At 40.2% G+C, this 18,678-nt stretch overlaps 2 protein-coding genes across 5 annotated transcripts in view; one reads left to right on the forward strand and one right to left on the reverse strand.

The window, feature by feature from the left end:
* The first annotated feature begins 9,008 nt into the window (after nucleotides 1-9,008).
* The window catches only part of Zwilch (zwilch kinetochore protein), a 35,930-nt gene continuing 26,260 nt past the window's right edge, over nucleotides 9,009-18,678 (forward strand). The window contains exons 1-2 of one of the 2 annotated variants that reach the window (XM_086987467.1): nucleotides 9,009-9,283; nucleotides 15,499-15,818. In XM_086987467.1, coding sequence (XP_086843593.1) covers nucleotides 15,765-15,818 — 54 coding nt within the window. In that variant the 5' untranslated portion in view covers nucleotides 9,009-9,283; nucleotides 15,499-15,764. The remainder of the gene's footprint in view (nucleotides 9,284-15,498; nucleotides 15,819-18,678) is intronic. The other variant, XM_086987468.1, reaches the window with a different exon arrangement.
* LOC111249269 (uncharacterized) overlaps nucleotides 15,972-18,678 on the reverse strand; it is an 8,353-nt gene continuing 5,646 nt past the window's right edge. Inside the window, exons 2-3 of one of the 3 annotated variants that reach the window (XM_086987481.1) lie at nucleotides 17,264-17,424; nucleotides 15,972-16,991 (exon numbers count right to left, since the gene is read on the reverse strand). In XM_086987481.1, the coding sequence (XP_086843607.1) occupies nucleotides 16,361-16,991; nucleotides 17,264-17,424 (792 nt within the window). In that variant the 3' untranslated portion in view covers nucleotides 15,972-16,360. The remainder of the gene's footprint in view (nucleotides 16,992-17,263; nucleotides 17,425-18,678) is intronic. The other 2 variants (XM_086987480.1, XM_022802898.2) reach the window with 2 other exon arrangements.

The raw sequence follows: 18,678 nt of genomic DNA on the forward strand, positions 1-18,678 counted from the left end.
CCGATTGCATTGACATTATCACAGAAAATGCCGTCGACGCTAGCTTAGAAAACGTGGCCCCATTCGTTGAGTCTACCGCATTGACGTCTTCACCCTTCTTCCGCTATTTAGCGCTTTCTATATTATTATAGAACACGGCTGACCGGTGACGGCACTAACAGTATCGAGTAATGTATTAGCAGTCCAATTCAATCAGTATGGGACTTTGAACGTTTTAGCACTTCAAAATTGCCTCGTTAATTAGACAGAAACCCCTGGCATAGGTCGACATGGGTCGACAGAGCTGAAGCCGCTGGTGTCTAAAGCGTCTACCGCACCAGCAACAATGCCATGTTCTTTCCCTTACTTTACAAGCTGATGCACCGTTCCCTCACGTTTTACTTCCTCTGTGTTGCATCTTCCTTTTAACGACTTACTTTTCAACACAACTATATAACAATATGAAAAGAAAACGCGATTTTAATAATAATAATAATAACAATAACGCGTGATGAAATCTCCTAAATACACGCTGGCGAAACAAAGGGAAAAAAATCAGCCCGATAATAGCGGAACGTAAATTAACAGTTAGTTCTTGTTCGTTGGAGCGGACTGTCACCGATAGCGCACTGTTATACAAAGCGGCTCAAAGACAGCATGAGCGTCCAACGTCTCCGCTCCATTTCAAACAACGGTCGTTGCTGCCGCTGAACGAAGCTGAGCGTTTTCTGTTTGAGTTGTTCTGAAGACTCCCCGTTGCTTCACCGGATGCTCGAAGAGGGCGTTGCGTGCGTTACAATTATACCGCTTTTTCGGCACTGGCCAACGCGCCAAGACGCACGCGCTAAACCTTCAGGGGCAATCCAATCTATTTTCTGCTTTGCGGATTTTTTTCTTTTCTCCGGAGCTAAATGTATGTTCACTACTCAGCTATGTTGCTACTCCCACATATTTATACACGAACTCTCTCGTATAATGGTTCGGTAGTCATCATCATCATACACATCACTGCCATAGAAATGTTTTAGTGTTAGTTAATTGTAGTATAGAGTGAATGGTAGGCGTCATCAAGGTTGTTTACGCCTTTCCGGCTTTTTTTTTTTAGTTATATTTGTTTGCATATCAAAATGATTCCCCAGACATAATAAATAACGTCGTAATTATAGTAGAACGCTATTGGAAATACACGCTTTGAGTGCTATTATCATCAAATGAGATAAAAGCTGCTGAGCATCAGTAAACAGGTGAGGATTCACTCTTAATCGGCGACGCAATTGAGTCGGCGAGGTTTTCTACGCCCTACTTTCGACCAGTATAGGAAAAGCATCGAGCACATTTGATCCAACGGCCTAATACCCGTTTTTAGTCCTAGAATATGGACTGTCTGATAGAAAGGCTGACGACGGTACATTTAGAAAAGCTCCACAATAAGGATTTAATAGGTTTAAAGGAGACATAAAACCAGATAAAGCAATTAGAAACAGGGTCTAATGTTTATGCTTGAAATGATAAATGCCCCATTTTCTATAATTAGCCACTGTCCTTAGAAATATTAAACAAGCTTTTGTTATCTATGACAACGTTCTTATACAACTTATTTCTGTCGATCGATTATTACGAAATCGATCTTGGAAAGCTGATGACGTCTAGCCACGTAACGGGCGCTTATCTCCAGAGAAAATACGATATTTTTTAAAGATTACATTGTAAGTCTTGGTTTCTCTAGTTCGGCAATTGCAAACAATCTATATCTATATCATGTAGGATAGTTAGTTAACGGGACGATTGGTATGTTACTGCTATCTTTAAGATGAACCCGCCATGATTCAACTGGACGATAGCTCTAACTTAGATCGTCACTTTTCTATCCGTCGTCAGGTCCTCGTTGCCAAGCGTCGGTTAATTAAGTAATTACCCTAAGTAAATTAACCATTATTTTCCATGCAGTGAAACAAAATCGAAAATATATTTATACAGGAGGATTCATGATGTCAAAAACAAAGCGGTTACAATGTTTGAGGGTCCGGTTAGAAGGCAGCGTGTAGGATGCCTTTGCTTTTACATAAGTAAAATGAAACATTATTGCATGTCTATTTTCTTTTGCTTTGTTCGTATTTCTTTGGCTGTATTCGGATTGGTTATATAGGCGTATAGGTCATAGGGTTTAATGCAGTAGTATGTCTATCAAAGTTGCGTAGTACGAAATTATAAAAGCTCGATCACTTGTCTACTAGGCACTGAGAGAACACATAGGACTCGTTTCGTTTACTCAATATCCGTGTTATTTATTAACAATCCGCTGTTCAGCGGCAGCGACTGTACCCGCTGTAGTTTGGCCTCTTTAACGGTTCATAACGACAACCAATTCGGTTTCGTTACGCCATTGCCTCTACATATTTGCACTAAATCGTAGGCCTGTAACTTCGTCGATCGTTAGCGGATTCTCAACAATAATGTCCGTCTGCCCTGCCCCTCCATGTTTCCACTCCAATGAGCTGGGGGCGAAGGATCAAGCGTTCTGAATGAGAGAAAGCTGGCTTACTTGTGCTCGTGAAGAAGTTACAACAACGTATCATGGTTCAGCAGACAGTTAAACTTGCTGCGCGACATATAACGCACTGTTAACAGCCGAGATACCTCGTTTTTTCGTTTACTGAATGAAACAAGAGCCAACACGAACTAGTAGAATTGTTGAGATAGCAATTAGCATTGGAAAAATGTGCGGTATCATCTGACGCGTCTCAAAACGCGACTCCTCGTTACCCGTATCTGTTACTATCGGGTGCCTCTCGACATCCGTCATATAGGTTAGGTTTATTGTAGTAGAAACAACAAGAAACGAAGCTTACAAACGAGCGTCAATTGCCGGACAAAGCGGCTAGCCAAGAACAACGAGATGTTTTACCTGCATCATGGCATGAATTACGCTTGCCAAGCGAAGTAAGTCAACTTAATAGCGTAGTAGTAAGCTTGGTAAAAAAAAAAAAAAGTTTTATTGCTTGTTTCTAATTTTACTTGATTGCTATCTTGTTTGATATAAAAAAGCTGAAGCCAATCTTTTTCATAATACAGAGATTTTTTTTTAACAAAGAGCATTGTTTTTGATAGACCTTACGCTATATATGAACCGGCAAAGATTCTCCATTGGTGCTCACCAAAAATTAAGATTTTGGCCCAAGACCAAAAATCCATATATTCGTTTCTTAAAAAAGTCTTAAATATTTACAATGATATTTTACTACTGAGAACAGGTCTATTTTAAGAGAAAACTTACAGACATTTAACAGTATTATTATAAATACAACTTACACTTTTAAAATCTATTTACACGGCCAAGGACGACACAGCCATCTCTTAAATATAACAAGAATAGGTAATTGTTTAATTTTGCAACACAGATGGAAGTATTTAGGCAAACTATCTATAGGTTCAAGTATTGATTTGCGAACGCTTCTGCCTCTAAAAACTTACTGAACGTTTATACTGTAGAACAAAAATAGTTTGAGCCAAATGAATATAGAAACGTGTACGGTGGCGACGTGAAGAATGTCCCGACATTTATGATGTTCAAATTACTTAACTTTATTTCCAAACTATAGAAAAGTTATGTGCAAGCTTGCAGCACTTAATGTATAACTTATCTTTATTATGACACAAGAGCCACTATTGATTCGGAATGTGAAATGCTTTACAAAATAGCTAGCCATCACTTCCTTCGAGAGGCAAACCATGCGAGAGGCCACGATAGCTTATATCGATCAAGGCCGAATGCTGCAAGCAAAGCAGAATTAACAAAGAAAAAAATTGCTGCAATAATGGTACACACATTCAACGTTGACTAGAAAACATGCCCTTTTCCCATTGACTTTTTTCGTTCTTGGAGCCTATTCAACTTTTAGTCAAACGGTTATAGGCTACTGTCCTCGAAAAGTTTTGCGAAGACAAATCTAAGTTTTACAATTGTCAATTTTTGTGATAATCAAACTGGGTTTACATATTTTTTTAGTTGAACTAGGTTTATATATCTTTAGCTGAGCTAGGTTTATATATTTTTAACTGAACTAAATCCGACCTGCCATGCCATTGACTTCGAGGTATCTCTGCACTCTTGCGTGAATGAAGCCACGTACATTAGCAACAAAACGGAATTCGAATTCATTACTTTGGTAAACCACAGTGCGTTAAAGTTGTCATGTGGCTGTTCAAGACGGCAAAAGAGGTACCTTACATGTGCTTTGTACAAAGGAAAAATCATAGAAAATAGTGAGAGCAGTCCTGCCCATGGGCGCCATTTTTCTTTGGCTCTAAGTTAGGACAAAATGCGTCTTCCGGCCCCGTCTCGCTTTTCCGCTCTCTTGCTTCGAAGAGACCAATGGAACCAACATTGACCATTAATAACAACGGGTCAAAGGCAAAAACAAGCAATAAAAACTCGCAAACAACAATTTTATCTTTTGAGAATGCTCCCAGTCGGCCATATTTTATCTGCAACGAAGAATGGTGCCTTTTTTTACCAGAAGAGAAGTGCAGTGGTGATAGGACATCCCAAGCTCGACGTTGTGTTCGAAGCGAAGGCCGGCTCAGTTGGAGACAAATCGTATGCGGGGCTAGCAAGCATCGAGAATAAGGACGTGGAACCATTGAGAGAAAGTCCTAAAGAGATGCCTAACCGGAACTGATGACGGTCTGAATAGTCGTCGCATCGGGGGGTCATCGTTCGTCCTCTGCTCTTCATGGGTGCTTCCTACAGCTCAGTGAGGACGCACTTTTGTCGCGCGCGAGGGACCAGCGTACCGCGAAAAAGAATGTCAACGTATGAATGAAAATTGGGATCGAGTGGGCGATCTTTATTTGCCTCCATGCTTTCTTTTTTCCTTGCCTGCTCAAGCTATTGGGTTTCAGCGGCACAAAAGGCACAACAGAAGAACGACCGCGGAACGCACAAGCTGTTAGGTACGATCAGCATTTCCTAGGAGTAGACTGTGTCGTACTGCGTTCCTTTTGTCGGTAGCTTTCACGAGAGGATGAAGACCATATGCGGCCTTCGGGCGCGTGTGTGGCAGACGTTCACGACGACTATTGTTCGCATGGACCCATTGTAGAATGAGCCGCTTGACGGATACACTGGGTTCAACATGGTAATAGAACAACGTTGAGTGTTGCACTAAATGCCCGGTGCTAACCATTTTTCTGCTCCCTGAGTTACAGTGTCTTATCAGGTATTCCTAAAAATAGCGCAAGAACTATCTGCTTTCTATGAACTGGTTCGTGCACGTTAGAAAAGAGATTTCACCAATGTTACTGACGAAGCAATAAAATAGTATTAAAATGTTTGTGAAGATTTTCAGAGATAGATTTTGATGCGAATCACCAAGTTCAGCAAAAAAAGTGGTGGATCAATTTTTTTTTAAATAAAGTAATGAATTCTACTCAAGTTTTCAAGCCTATAATCAGTGTACAGGCCTATTTCAAGATGACGAAACCCAGCCTATATTATTATAACCAGACCTCCATTTTCATTTATATGTAAATCATGTTTCAACGATTTTTGTATTTTGCTATTAAATCGCTAAAAAACCATGGGCCTTGTCATTATCATATCATAGAATTTCATATCTAGGACAATCCTTCGCCGAGCCGTTGGGGCAATAAATCGCATGTTCGTCGGCAAATCTTAGGTCTTCAGATTCAATAGAGCTAAGAAAAAGAAGAGGCGGAAGGAACAACTAAGTAAATAATGGTAAGTAGAGATATAATTCAACCTAATGGAACAGTACGGTAAGCTGATCTTCCGTCAAGCTTTTTAGAAGGTTGTTGTCTGTTTGTTATCTCTACAAGATCGTAAACGAATCGTTGAGCTAAAACAGCAATCGTATATTTTGCACAAATCTTATATCAGATATGCGTCGGACCACCGAAAATAGGCAAATCAATAACCTCCATCGCTTGCGCCCATATGATTACAGCATCGACGCCAAGTGAGCTCATACAGGGCAGGTGCAGTTCTTGTGGTCACAGCGTCTTCTCTACCACGCCAGAAGAAACAATGGCGTTCCTACCAGAACTAGTTACTTGCTCAATCTAGAAGACAACAGTTAAGGGAACAGTAATTAAACTGCATAATGCAGTGAACCACAGTATTAGATGGCGTTGCATTCAGCCGTGGCTTTTTTACTCGCTGCTCATTCGCGCGCCTTCGTTTTTAAAAAATAGAACAGATTCCCTTGAGACATTTTGGCGTTAGCACATCATAGGCGCTCGCAAGACACGTCGCAGATACCCGCGTAAATTATGTTTCTGATAAGTAGATACTAAAAAATCTGTTTCCAGCTCTTAGCCACGCGCTCCGTTGAACTCCTTCGTTTTCCTCGATATGCCACATGAATCATCCATGTAAACAGGCAGTCGAAGCATCATAAATCATTGTAAGTGGCCTAAATGCACTTTCGGGTCCGTAACGCTGATCAGGAACGAATCAGGAGTATATCAAGCGCACAAAATAGCGTTACTGAATAATGAATGCGCGGTAAAAATGAGCCAAAAGCACGAGCGAGTTTTTCTCATCAACGCTGGTAAAGCAAATAGGGTAGTTAAAAAAAATAATCGAATAAATGAATCTGGGCGCAATCGGTATCCGGGTAGATTCGTACTCTCTGTTTTTATCGAAATTCCGTGTGTCGTGCCTTTACCCGCTATACAGTAGTAATCGACCGCTCTCCATTCTTAAAGGCAGAGAAAAACAAATCTGGGCACTCTCAAATACGTTTACGTGTAATATCATACATAAATGTCTCGAAATGTGGGCCGGTCTCACGCGTAACATGTATCTGAAGCGTACCCCATTCGAATGGAATTAGAGCAAATGAAGCAGAGATTCTATGTTGAAACAACTATGTTTACTCCGTTTGACAGCATAAATCCATTGCCTGACCCATAGACATTCGCCAACTTATTATTGTCAACATTTCGTCGTCTCTCACGACCCCGCTAATAACTATCGTTAAATAATTGAAATCAGTCATATTTGCTAACACAGCCGTCTCGAGAACGAATTCTAGATTGTATATCGTTGTTCTTCCCTAGACCTACTTGTAATCAGATAAAAGCATTTTAGTACGAAGCTCACTGAACGGCATAAATAGGCCGCCATCTTGTTTAGTTGCTCTGTTCAAAAAAACGATCCACTGACGCGTCTATAAGGTAATCCATTTTTTAGTACACTGAGCTTTCGTCTCGATCAATTCCTTAGTGTTTTTTTTTGACGCTTGTTATTGAGCAATATTACCGGCAGCGCAGCTGCCGCTCTCAAGCAGTTCCCTTTCGCTCCGAGAAGAGCGGGTGGAATTTGAATTGGTGAGGCGGCTATCTACTTCAGCTCCGTAAACTTCACACCTCGATCCTCTCCTTAGAGTTCGAGTTACGTATACGGGAAATATGGCGTTTATTCTTTAGTAAATAATTAAGTTGTTCGAGTATATTAGATACCGCAAGAACTACATTGTATTGTTTTGTAATTGCTGAGGAGATTTAACAAGGCATTCTTCTTATCACGTTTACTTTAGCTTCACGGCTAATTAACTTAAACTTATTGGAGTATCGTGCAGTAAACTATATACACTAGTGATGCCGGCGTCGAATTAGCCCAAGGAATAACAACGGCCTTGATTTACGCCTTGGCGCGTGGATATAGAAGCCGCCCGCGCACGCGAGCATAGAGACCCGTCTATACGATACAAATCGATACTAATAATAGGCCAAGCTTTGTTTGTTTTGCACTTACGTGTTGCGATCAAGCCACTGCTAGCTAAACATGAATGAAATCAGCGTAAATCTTTTCGACAGATGACCATCTGGACATATAAGCCATTCGACAAAATCGCGCACAGCCCGAGAAAACGTTTGGGTCGGTCGTCAATTATGTCATGGCTAACATTCTGCCTAAGATCGACGCACGTAACGACGAGAGGAACACGGGATACGATGTCATTACGACACAGTGACACGGTCTTGTACCAAACGGAGCCCAAATGCGTTTCAAATCATTTGAGACGTCAGCTAAAAAAGAACGATTTACTTTCAGAGGCTATTTGCCTTCGTTTACATCTCTAATCTCACGCCAGTGTGCGAACATTTCAGTGTCAGCGGAATTATTTCGGTTAAAGTGGCTACTTTTGTCCTGGGGTCGAAAGAATGGCCGGCTATCACGAATTAAGCGACCCCCGCTGAGCCGGCTCCGGTGAATCGCGGCCAACTGAATAAAGAGATAAATGGTTTCATATTTATGACAATTCATATGGCCGGCCTATCGTCCGTGCCGCCTGATTCGAGTTCTTCAACTGAATTACACGTAGCGTCTCATTGTGACACGCTGTTTGTCCACTAAAGATTAAATAAGATGACAGATATATGACTTATCTGAGCTTGTTGTGTATAAGCTGCCTACAGGAAGCAGCTGGCGCATCAAATCAAACATTGTAGTACACTTCGTTAATATATAGTGTAGAGAGATATTCCGAACTTGCTTGCATTTGCCATTGTCATGTGGTGCCGTGGGCAACATGTTTACCTGTTACATTTAGGGATACATTATAGAAAAGTTTTGAAATCGGCCACCGACGCACTCACCTTTGTGCTAGGAGCCAGCATGGCATAGCTGAACTAATGCTTAATAGCAATACGGATATTTGAAGTAGCGCTTTTATTTGCAGTAATTTAGCAATGGCCAATTACAGTAGAAGTTATAGTAACTCTTTATTAACTTAAAATGCTTACTTCTTTTCCACTCCGCGTCACGATAGGCGTTAGCCAAAAAATGTATCTAAACTTTGAAAATATCTGAACATGTAATGGCTGCTTTACTCTCTATTGATAACAGAACTGTCTCTGTTGAAACATTAGGAAAGATTTTTATGAAGTGGTTTGTTTGTAGCGATATGCACGCATACGTCCACCTTTTTCTCCCGTACCAAATTTGAATGAAAAGCCAATGGATTGGGTAAGGTGCGTATTACGTGAAACGTGAATGGATGCTCGATAATACATGAGTTTATTTCAGAACTAACGGTTCCTGTTAACTTGCTGTGAACGTCGTTTTGCTGCGTCCATCTTTACTGCAATTTCACTAGAGCACGTCCTGGTCTTGACATCGCAAACACTAATAATGAAAACAAACCCGTTAAAGAGATTAGTTTTGTGCTGGGAAACTATTTGGACCCGTAGTGTGCTTCCTGTTGGATACTGAAGTAATAAAGGCCATATGTTTTCGAAAGAGTAGCGCTGCCTGTGTGTGTATTATTCGATTGAAGTAAGTATTAACCTGCTACGCCATTCTCTGGTTGAAGATGAGTCTTTGTTGCTATTTTGTCGAAAATCCGTTGTGATTGAATTGCCTACGCTTATAAACGTTTCGGGTTCCATAAATCTAAAACAGGCTCTTATATTAAGGAAGCAAATAATGTACATAAGCATGAAAAAACAAGCAATTATCAAAATACGTATAGCCATGCAGGTTGCCAGTCTCCCTGTAACCCTTGAATGATTGCGTTAAAAGCGCCATCCAACGGACCGTACAATGTCACTTCAAATGCTTCACGAAAATAGACCCAGGATAACGTTAAAAGAATCAAAATAATCAATGCCTAGGCTACAATTGTAGTGTCTAGTCGTAGCGAACGCACCGCCAATCGGATGCGGCATCTTGTTCACGAACCAAATCAAATTGTTCCTTGATAGTAATTCTAATTTTAGAAGATTGCTTAACGATACCTGCTCTGCTATTTGACTTTGATTCATTAGATAATGAAATTCAATTCAGTGATTGGTTGTTCAGCAAATTTACCAAGAGGAATCGTACATCCAACTTATGAGAGAGAGTATGCTGGCTTTGTGACGCCAATGGTTTGTTATTAGTCCATGATGTTGACTCGTACAGCGAAACTTACCTCCTCATTTTGCTGTATTTGCTAATGAAAAAACATCAAGCGCTCTGTCTACAGTTATATCGGCCGCCGTAGAGTTGCTCGATGTTCCCAGGCAGGGAAAAAACAATAAATCTAATACTATACGTCACAGTGATTTATGCTAGATATATCAGCTGCTAGTTATTATCGTCTTTGGGCGCGATGGTTAATGGTAGTTACTCAATTGAATTTTTAAAAAATCAGATCCTTCAATAGTAGAGAATATCATAGATCCGACCGATGGGAATAAAGACTATGAACAAATAAATAAAAACTAAAACGGGAAAGACAGGTCACAATCTAAATAAAGTAATGTTACGGGTAGGTACAATATTTTTATATATTCTTTTAATAAAACGTCGTTTATTGTGACGTTTTGTGCATGTTGTAACAAAAAAGCGAAATACGATGATCATGCAGAAGTTCTTAATAACTGTTATTAAACAAACTCAGTGAGAATAACATCTTTTTTTTGCTCAGCTCTAAGAGTGATCAGCAAAAAACGCGTTTAGCGCTGGATGTTTATTTGCACCGATGATTTCTCAAAAGTATTTATTTAAAGTAAAGTGTTTATTTAAACGAACATGATACTTCGTGTCGTCAAGCTCTTTCCCTTGTAATACCATGTCAAAGATATGGCGGGCGATTTTGAAAGAATAGGATAATAGACGTCGAAGTTTCTGGCTGAAATACTGAGGTCGGTTATTCAAATCTTACCATTAAACAGTTAAGGAAAGACATTTTAGACATGTTTGCTCTATGAGGTTTTGCCACGACTACTCAGGCTCTTTCCGACGCATAAATTGATCTTCGCCGGGGGCCGCTAACGCTCGCATAATAACGAGACTAATAAATTAATCCGAAGTCGCTCAGGAATATAAAAAAGTACATGGTGTTCTTCTGCTACAGAAACACGTACCACAACGATCAATATTTGGAAGAAGATCGAGCTTTCTAGAATAAAGTAATGTGATTTATACATTTGTCAAATTTTGATAACCCAGATACACAGCACTAGAGCAACTCGAAGGGGTCATTATGTGTAAAGTACACATTTAAATATCTGTAGTAGAGAGACAATTTAGATTCCACTGTTCAGCTTCAGCCGATACCGGGCTCACTGAGAGCGATACTGCCCTAGAAAAAATACAGTAGCATATGCACACGAGTGACTAGGATGGTGTGGCTACTCCAGTTGTGTTTGTCTTAGCAAAAATATGTGCGACACAAAAGTTAGGTGGGTCTTGCCCTGGTCTTTTCATCTTTGGTAAGAAGCTGGTTTCCTTTGAATTTCTCTTTAATTCAGGGGCTCGGCGTAAGACACATACTATGCTTTAATTACTTATTTCACGGCAACAATTAAATTTGTCAAAAAAACATATACAGTATAGAATACGTTCTAAGTTGTACGGTCAAATTTAAAATAATCTGATGGTAATTGACGTGACAGCTTCTTCGCATTTCGGCCCTGCTAAAGTGTAAGCATTTGGCAGTGAGAACGATGTAGCGAACGACGATGCTGATTCCAGCTAGCTTTATACGCAAAACTTCTGCTCCTATTGCCATGTTTACCTGCATGTTGAAACAGACAGAAACTGCAAATGACCCCATTACACTTGGCTCGTAAAGTTGCTCTGAATTGTTTAAATGAACAAGCAAGCTATAAAACTCTGTTTTCTTGATATTTTACTCTTTGAAAACAGAACAATGACATAAGTTGTATAAGCCATCTGTAGCTTTCTCCGCAGATATGAAGAGGTCATCAGTAATATTCTACACAGCATAATCGCTTTAATCAATGCAAGCTACGTAGGTGCTAGACAAACGCCCGTAGTGGTATCTTACAGTACGATCTGTAAGAAATACTACTTAGGACACTGACTAAGCAGGCCTTCCAATGAGGCTTAGAGATAAAGCGGCTGTGGCTCTAGCCTTTGAGTCCACTACGATGACATCAATAATAAAAGTAGAGGATGCATAAGCTTAGCGCATTGATTAATTGATTTGGTGGAAATTTTCATGCAACTGCTGACAGGACCCTGCACAGACTTGCAATAATATGAGTCGCACACAATTCCTTCAGGTAGACTGCTCATAAATCGTATTTCCGCAAAAGCAAAAAATGGTCATTGTTGACAAAAATACTGTTTTCTAGCTCGGGCCGATTACAGATCGTTGCAATAGGCTCCGATATTGATTGCTTCTCTAGAAGGCATTTGCTTCCGTGATAGATTTCAATAACAGAGTAGGTATACCGATGGAATTTTTTCGTCGTCATCGTCTTTATGTATGTATATACAACATAAGTTGGCGATATCGCTTATTGGTCCTTAAAACAAGAGCGAAGACAATTTTTTTTTGTAGTTTTTAATAAACACGCGTTGATTTGTCTTTGAGCTGTATAAGTACACTGAATAGTATCTAATCAGTATTACGTCGATATTATTCATATCGACACGGTGAGGTGAAACAATAGAGGTTCGTCTTCACGTAAACACTATTATATATTGAAAAGAACTTCAGAGCATAACATACTAGACAGGTTAACGGCTGCACAAGCAGAGCTTTTCCGGTATCTGGCGCGGCAGGTATTGAATGGTTTAATTATCAATAAATGGCAGTCCTATTTCAGGCGATTATCAGGCTTGAGCTACGCATTGTCTGGAGATTGGTTTTGCAAAATGAAATATTTAAGCCTTCCAAATCTATTTCTAGCAGTCTTTCTGGGTCTAGCCATTAGAAACGCGTGCCTAACCAATAAGTCTCTATTTTTTTATGACCTAAACACGCCGCGCGTTTAGCAGGGTTCCTTGTCACACAGTTGCCATCGTTTGCTTTGCGCGCTTCCGAACCATTAACACTTCCGACTATCTACTCTGAAGACTGTATGCATTAATTTATTCGAGACACGATGAAGATGCAGCTGGTCGTTTGATCTGTTTTCTCGTCTCTCCATAGTTGCCTTATTGATGCTTTTTCTCAGTGGTCAGTCTGTGTAAAATCAGCAACAGGGGTAAACAGATCAGTCTCGGCGACTGAAAGCGTACCCTGAAACGGGGTTAAGATACGGGTTGAGATGAGATTAAGCCTCTTAAATCGCTCTTGACACCTGTTACTTCGTAGGAAGCGTAAATATTTTGCTTTGTGATTCATACCTCACTTGTGTTGGGGTCTAGTATCATGTTTTTATTTCATTCGTCTGTAGCACATAGATGCCCCGTTTGTTCGAAGCTGCTCTTAGCACCTTGTCAGGTCTGGTTCAACGACGGAATACCAATACGTATAGCATTAAGTTGAAAACATTGTTTATATTTTAACCAAATAGTGAATTTTATCGTTTCTCTAAGAACTTGACGCTATTTTTATAAGTGATCGACGAAAACATGAACGCGTTGATCTATCTGTCTATCTAGGTATAGGTGCAACATTGAGACGACAAAGAACAACTACGAGACGTGTGAAGCTTTGTACTTGGACCATACCTGAGTTGTTACGCTACAGCAGATTCAATACATATTATTGAAATCATCGCAAAAGATCCATTAAAGCAGTAGCTAAAAATACAATCGATCGCTATAATCTGGTGCTAATTATCACCGTGGTTAACAGCTATATTTTATTAGGTTAGTTTGATGAGTTTCTGCAACTACATATATAGTTCGTTTTACTCACTATGATGTGCCTGAAATTTCCAAACCTTATTCCCACAGAATGCCTACACTGCTCAGACTGTTCTTGCAGAGGGTTTAGTAGAACGTATCCGAAAAGTAGAAATACTTATGTCTATGCACCATCCGAACGGCATCGGCCGACACCGCAACGATCTGAAGACAATATATATGTATAAATCCGGATTTGTAATACTCTATTCGTTCGTAAGATTGTACCTATAGAAAAACAAAGAATCCTGCAAAGTTTCCTGCGTATCCTGGATTGTCATTTAAAGAGTTCCGAAACAATTAATCGCCACAGTTTATCTGAACGAACGAATTCATATTTTTCTTTTCAAATCAGCCGCTCAGTTCTGTATTCAGACAGGTTCTTGGATCCTTTTGATTCAATTTTAAGCGCGCACTTTGAATCCTCGGATCGGTTTCACGGAAATCGTTCCTAGATTTTCCTGAAATCGCATCAAAACTGCCAACAGTGTGGACCATCGATTTTGGACGGTTGATATCGAGGAGATTTTGTCAAGTTAGAGAGAACCGGATAACTGCTAATCTTCGTTTGAAAAACGACGCACAAATTTTCAGGTAGAAATTCGTTACACGTTGAACGTCCTGAAATTTGTTCATGTTTTGCGTCTGGTCCTTAAACTGTTAGGCATTGACTCGAATACAACGTATCTATCTCTAAATTAATAGGCGCGTTAGCCACTCCGCTATGGCGTGAATCAGCGAATATTCCCTTTTTAACTTCACGGCCATTAAATCAAACTTCTCTTTTATGGTGTTTGATTTTCAGTGATGGCCTTAACTAGGCTTAGCATCGCTAATGTTTTCTATTACTCATTATTTTCAAGCGGTGTTTTGGTCAACACAAATATTTATATTGATTGAGTCCTATTATATACATAGAACTGACACGCGATAAACAGCTTAAACTAAGACGCACAGAGTCTATCGACAATTAAAGGATGGTGATCATTACTGTTGATACCTAGTTGCTTAATAATAATCAAATTAGAGCTTACACTAATATTTACAGACTGCATTATCAATAGCTTTTACAATTGAGAGATCGATCGTTCCATAAAGTTCGATCCCCATTACAAATACGCCTCTTGCTGAGCTTGTGTCTTACCTTGCTTTTCCAAATTTAACGGTATTCAGAAAATATGAATCATCCTTAGGCAACAAATTCGTTTCGGAAAGATGCTAGATTAACCGCTTTAGTAATAACCATTTTACTATATACGTCTCTTCGGTGTCATTTTGCCTGCTACGAGGACATAATTGTTTGTGTCCTGGGAAAGGCAAAGCAGAGAGCAAAAACCTTACCGTCGGCAGAGAACGGCAACCCTAGAGCGGCATAAACATTAATGGCTACTATGAAGCAAGCAGATCAATACGACTTTATAATTAAAAAAAAATGTTAACATCAAATAACTCGCACCCGTTCCCTTGGCGTCATTCAGATATCTAGACGGGCAGAAGGCCGACACCTGCAGACTTGGCTGCATTGAACGCCGCTCTAGAGAAATTCGACGCTAAGTCTCCAAAATTATTAAACTCGCTAAAAAAAAAAAGTTGGGAAACTTAAGTAAATGGTGGTCAGTTGTACGAATATTTACCCTGTAACATTACAGCAATGGCTATTACCATCAAAATTTACGCCGGTTAAGAATGTTTTGCTCAATAAGTTCTAGTTAGCAAAAAAAAAGCTAAGGATGCTAATAGATGCTCGCAAGGGATACTGAGGTAAACTAGTTGTTATATTCGGAGAAGTGTCAACTGCTAATTCTACACCACGAAAGTTTGCTAATATTGTTGCCCTCTCTTTTATGCAAACGTGTTAAGTAACGAAATAATGAGTGAAAAAATGATTGTTGTCATGGCAGCGATTGACCATCGCTGATCCCATTAGGCAGAATCAAAAGGAAGGTCCCGCTGAGAAACTTTTGGAAGTAGCCAAAGTCTGTTTGTGTGTTGCTGTTCGGCGTCTTCTACGATAAGACACTCGTTCGTCAATACTCAAGCGCAAACGTGAACAAGGAACTGCCTGTATTCACTGCCAAGCTGCCAAGCTAACGCATCCCTTGTGCCACCGCACCCCCGCCCCAATAACTGTGGTCGTCATCATGAAAACAACGAGGGCAAACAGCGCATGTCAGTAGCAATTTGGAGAATACAACTTCTTCTTATCGAAAAGCGTTACTTGGTAAGTTGACATGCTGTCTTTTAGGCCTGCCGAAGCACGCGCAGTTTATGCAAAAATCTACGTAAATATAGATGTAGTCTCTGAATCTAGTTCATACGCCTACCTTATGAATAATTAACGCCAGTTAAGATGCGAAATAAGGCTTAATTTACATGAAATGTTTACCAAATAAAAACATTTATTGCAAGACCTCATTTACGATGAACTCCATACGTACCACGAAGTGAAACTAAAATTAAAACATTCAAACCGTTTGATATTCTCATTACACTAATATTACCGCGTCATATTTTTTTCGACATAAATATAAATAAAGCTTAGCTCGATAAGAGGTACATATATATATATATGAACCCCAAATTGTTCATTTCTATCTATCCCAGGATTACGGTCATCTGCTATATCCTGTGAAAGTATCAATCCAGCAAGTTGCTTTCAAAAAAGACGCCTTTAGAGATGTGTACGCGCTTCAACTCATTAGGTTTGCGATTGGTCGTCGGCCTTGAGTCCCCGAGCTATCACTGGATCACGTTCTAACCAATCTAATTATCCTTTCGATGGTCACACTTTGCTTTGCCGGGATGAGGGTCACCTTCGTCAAGCTGTTGCTGGTTCTGCTCCTCTGAATCATCGTCATCATCATTGGCATCAGATTCGTCATTGTCGTAAAGATGATCGTCGATATTGTTTTCCTCGATGAACTTCCGGCACTCACCGAGGTCAACATTAAAATGAGTGCCTTTATCACAGCGAGGCTTTTGGCACACTCGACTGGAAATGCATCTCCGCTCCGCGTTTGTCAATGCCTCGTTGCCCCGTTTTATAGCCAGACATACCTCGTCGTTATCAAAGCAATCACAATCACACACTCCGCGAACCAGCCGCTTGTTGAACGGTTTCGGGCATCGCGGACAATTCCCGAGAATGTTCTCTTCGGCGTCGTCTTCCTCTGGGCTGTAGTCATCCTCGTCTTCAGCTTTCGTGATTGAACTCGGCGTCTCGTCGTATGAATGGCTGCGTTTTTGACTGCACCTGCAAGACGTGTGGTTAGTAAATGGGAGTTTGAGCACTTCAGAATCGATATTTGATCTGAAGTACAGGACAATCTGTTCACTGAAGTGTGTTTGACAACTTTCTGTTGGGTCTTCGCAGCAACCAGTTGAGGCGTCACATCTGAAATAATTCCGAGGAACGTTTGCCAAATCTAAGATTATAGTGAATTGCCAGTTATCGGCAACTGCGTGAGCCGATTGGTAATCAACTAATGTTTCTCACAGTGGCGTACGAACCTTATCTAAGACAAAACCATGCAATCAGTCTCGAATATGTCACACTCTCTTTTTAATAGACAAGCTACCTTCAAGGAGTCATGGATTGACATAGTTTTCTGCGTGCCGTTTTATTTGGGAGCAATGTGGTAGGCTTTTAGGAAGTTCTTGCCTCACCTGTGTAAAAGCGTACAAGCGGGATAATACTTGACATCGGTGTCAGGGTAGAGATCCTTAACACATATGACCTGCTCTCGAGGCAAGGCACATCTGGTTCGCAATTGCATGGCAAAACGGTGTCCCTCAGCTTTCAAGATATCAGCTAAAACCAATAAAAACTAATGTAGTAAATCCGATTAGGTCGCGCCAATTGCGTTGGCTTATTTCACTGTTGACAATATTGAACTAAGAACCGAAAGTGAAGGCGTGCCTTAGTACGCCTAGGTTACTATGTAGTTGAGATTCATCAAATTAGGTCCCAACAAAATACTGCTATCAGCAGCTTGAAGAACCGTGGTCAGTAAGTGTAGCTGCAACGTACACAAATGTATAAACCGATGTAGATTTCATAATATACTATACTGTTGAGGTGTTTCCAGCTACCAGCCATCGTATAACCAGATTACATCAGCTGCTTATAGGAAAGGTCTATTGATGAGGAATTAACAGTCTTCCGAATTTCGGACGAGTTTGACTGTACCGGACAGATCTATCATGCGTCTAGCCCGGCAGCATGGACAGAACGCTTATGATAAATACAAATAAAAATAGGCAGCTACAGTTAAATGTCAAGGTAAGCATTGCTTGCTCATCCCTTGCTACCTTCTGTGTGTATAATTCAAGTTTCCGACTCTTCTATAATGCAATTCTATACTTTCCACAGTCAGCACAATAGGGTATATGAAATTTACTAGCAACACCGACGTCACCAAACGAGAACCACTGTACATACTCACCGTTAAAGCACACCATTGGTATGTTTTCTGAGTTCAATGAAAAACGAGTCTCCGAAAAAAGTCAACGTTTGTTGTATATCGCTGAATCACCCGTTACCTCTTATGCCCGACTCGCTATTCGTGATCTACTATGACCCTTTATCTATCCTAGTGAATACTAGGAAGATAGTAGCCTATGGCTGTAATAAAAAATAATTAAAAGATTGACGCAATACGCACCGGTATATGCACGATGTACTACTGTCCGTGTCTTTCACAACAATATCGTGATTTAGTCGCTTATTTGATTATTAAAGTTCGATAAAGCGAAGAATTTCTCAGACACGCAATAAGTTTCTAGAAACCCCGACTACCGCACTGGACTAGTGTTAATTCTGATGCCATTCAATCGGCCAATGCGACTGGGTGTCTGAGCTGCACTATTTGTTGTTACTCAGGGTCGAACATTCGATTTGAATAGAGGAAACTTTACGCTCAGTAATGCCTTGGGTGACGCCATATTATCTGATCTAAGAGCAACATCTTCTTGACCAAACGGGTATACATAAATATTCACCTACTGACACAACAGTCGAATGTTCTGTGTCAGTTTCCAAGCTTTGCCAATACGATAACATTTATATTGCACTGGTATAT

Source organism: Varroa destructor, unplaced genomic scaffold (assembly GCF_002443255.2).
Source record: "Varroa destructor unplaced genomic scaffold, Vdes_3.0 BEIS01000004.1, whole genome shotgun sequence".
Lineage (NCBI taxonomy): Eukaryota > Metazoa > Arthropoda > Arachnida > Mesostigmata > Varroidae > Varroa > Varroa destructor.